The sequence below is a fragment of the Austrofundulus limnaeus genome, unplaced genomic scaffold, assembly GCF_001266775.1.
Source record: "Austrofundulus limnaeus strain Quisiro unplaced genomic scaffold, Austrofundulus_limnaeus-1.0 Scaffold2228, whole genome shotgun sequence".
In the NCBI taxonomy this organism is placed as follows: domain Eukaryota; kingdom Metazoa; phylum Chordata; class Actinopteri; order Cyprinodontiformes; family Rivulidae; genus Austrofundulus; species Austrofundulus limnaeus.
In genome coordinates, this window is record NW_013954630.1 from 14,270 (window position 1) to 17,221 (window position 2,952).

Sequence of the window (2,952 nt, forward strand, 5' to 3'; positions counted from 1 at the left end):
GGTTAAGAACCACTGAGCTAAATGGTCAATTAGCAAAACAGTAGCTAAAAGCTAAATGTAATAAGCAAACTAAAAGCTAAAAAAATGTAGCTAAAAGTTAAAGTTAGCAAAACTTTAGCTAATTGGTAAATTAGCAAAACAGTAGCTAAAAGCTAAATGTAATAAACAAACTAAAAGCTAAAAAAACTGTAGCTAAAAGTTAAAGTGAGCAAAACTTTAGTTAAATGGTAAATTAGCAAAACAGTAGCTTAAAGCTAAATGTAATAAGCAAACTAAAAGCTAAAAAAATGTAGCTAAAAGTTAAAGTGAGCAAAACTTTAGCTAAATGGTAAATTAGCAAAACAGTAGCTAAAAGCTAAATGTAATAAACAAACTAAAAGCTAAAAAAACTGTAGCTAAAAGTTAAAGTGAGGAAAACAGTAACCGTGTTTCCATCACGGCTTTTTGATGCACATTTAGAAGTGTCGCATTAAAAATGCGAAAAAAAGTCGGATGGAAACAGCAAAATTTGAAGAAAAAAATCCTCAGTTCGCTAAAAAGTTTTTACGCTCGCTTGAGGTGGTTTTTGGATGATTCGCAAAGTAGTTAATGCGCAAAACTGGAGATGGAAACATGTTTGCCGAATAAATTCTGACGTAGAGCATATTTACCTCACGTAACGTTCAGCTGTTTCTGCTTTCCTGCCTCGTCCCGGATGTTATCATAAACGCGCGAAAACATTGCGTTAATTTCCCTACGTCTCCTGGCAGCGTTAAACATAGCCTAGCTGAATAGATAGAATAATTACAACTTGCCCAATAGCAAGGCATTCACGAAAAAATCGCTCCATTGTCCCGAGATGATTAGCCTCTGCTAGTTAGCAAGTTTCACTTCCTGTTTACTACTGCAAAGCTTGTCGCCGACGTCTGACGTAATCACGCGTTGCGTAGCCTCATCCAACGTAATCACGCGTTGCGTAGCCTCGTCCGACGTAATCACGAGTTGCGTAGCCTCGTCCGACGTAATCACGAGTTGCGTAGCCTCGTCCGACGTAATCACGAGTTGCGTAGCCTCGTCTGACGTAATCACGTGTTGCGTAGCCTCGTCTGACGTAATCACGAGTTGCGTAGCCTCGTCTGACGTAATCACGTGTTGCGTAGCCTCGTTTATTCACATCAAACAGTCGAGAGGGAAACTAGATGGAAACAGTCTAGATTCGAATTTTTATTTCTTTAATTTTTTGCGACTTTTTAAAAGTTCGATAAAAATTCACTCTACAACTGGATGGAAACGTGATTACAGTTACGCCTTCAAATAAAGGAGATAAAGTTTTGTTTTCTGTGTGAGATGGACCATTATCTTACAAGAGTCAGTGCTGTGAATCCACCGGTCACCCAAAAGAGGCTGATGCTCGATTTTGTGTTTGTAGTAAAAATATTGCAGAGGTAGTAAAACAGGTAGTACAAATAAAGTAAATTCAACTGCAGGATTTTTGTATTAACCCTGAATATGAATGGTTAAAAGCAAAAAGTATGCAAAAGTAGTTTGATTGCAAAAATAATGGAAGAGAATATAATCATAAAAACTTTAAACTATTTTAATAAGTTGTTTTCTTTTTTAGGTATGTTATGCCCGAGTGCTTGATTTTCGAAGAAAGTTCATTGAAGCTGCACAAAGATACAACGAGCTTTCATATAAGTCTATTGTTCATGAAAGTGAACGTCTGGAGGCACTGAAACATGCCCTGAACTGCACCATTCTAGCCTCTGCAGGTACCGCCAACTTCCATTTAAAAAATCACATGGCCTAGATGTGTTGGAGAATTGTTTTAAATTCAGCTTTTTTTCTAATGATTTTATCTGTTCCAGGACAACAGCGTTCACGTATGTTGGCCACTCTGTTCAAGGATGAGCGCTGTCAGCAGCTGGCTGCTTATGGAATTCTGGAGAAGATGTACTTAGACCGAATCATCAGAGGAAACCAGCTCCAGGAGTTTGCTGCTATGCTGATGCCTCACCAGAAAGCCACCACAGCAGATGGTAAGAGAAAACCAGGGATTTTACACAGGCTGCCCTACCACTGCTTCACAGCTGCCCTGTAAGAAAATACGTGTTTTATATCGGCTGAAGTCAGATGAAAACACCAGTGTTAAATAAAATGATCTGTGATAAGAAGTAATGTCATACAACCCAGAATTCCGGAGCGGGTGAGGTTTATTATGCCACAAGCTGACAAGTCAAAACCACACACACTGAATTAAAAACAGGAAGTCCCCCTTATAAATACAGTCCAGAAATCTTCAATGCCTGAGTTCGCCCTCTGCTGGCCTACGGCTGAATCACAGGCATTCAGACAAAAAGACCTCACACTTATGTTAACACAGCTTTTAATTATGTGTTGTTAATAATTCGGTCATGTATCTACCCTATTTCAATTAACACATTGTAAGAAATATAACAAACATTATAAAGGTATTATAAAATAGGAAACCCTAATACTCTGGTGTTGTTTATAATCAGTACTGGCTCTAATAAACTATAAATTTCTTCAGCCCTATAGACAAAGAATGTTCATCTTCAGACCCATGTTGTTTATTTGAACTCAGATGTGAGAAGAAGACAAAGAACTTTTATTTCTTTATTTATTTCAATTCAATTCAGTTTATTTATATAGCGCCAAGTCACAACATACGTTGTCTCAGGGCACTGTACATAAAAAGAACAATCTAAAGAAGAAACCAGCAGATTGTGTTGAATCACTTCATCACAGTCTCCCATCCTGAGCAAACGGTGGTTGTCTGTCTGTTGATGTTTAATCCTGTGAGGTCCTCATCATCAGTTTATTGTTACTGAGTCTTGCTTTGTTCCGTCAGTCTGCCTGGCTCTGACCCTACCCTCAATCCTGTAGCAGTGTGGAGTGGGACTGAGAGCCAAGGCTGTGGCAGGAGAGGTTTATGTGTTTTCTGAATAATAA

The 2,952-nt window shown here is 38.4% G+C and overlaps 1 protein-coding gene across 1 annotated transcript in view; it reads left to right on the forward strand.

Annotated features, from left to right (window-relative positions):
• Positions 1–2,952, forward strand: part of cops4 (COP9 constitutive photomorphogenic homolog subunit 4 (Arabidopsis)) — a 14,197-nt gene that overhangs the window by 5,884 nt on the left and 5,361 nt on the right. Inside the window, exons 6-7 of the mRNA XM_014034672.1 lie at positions 1,601–1,751; positions 1,848–2,018. Coding sequence (XP_013890126.1) covers positions 1,601–1,751; positions 1,848–2,018 — 322 coding nt within the window. The remainder of the gene's footprint in view (positions 1–1,600; positions 1,752–1,847; positions 2,019–2,952) is intronic.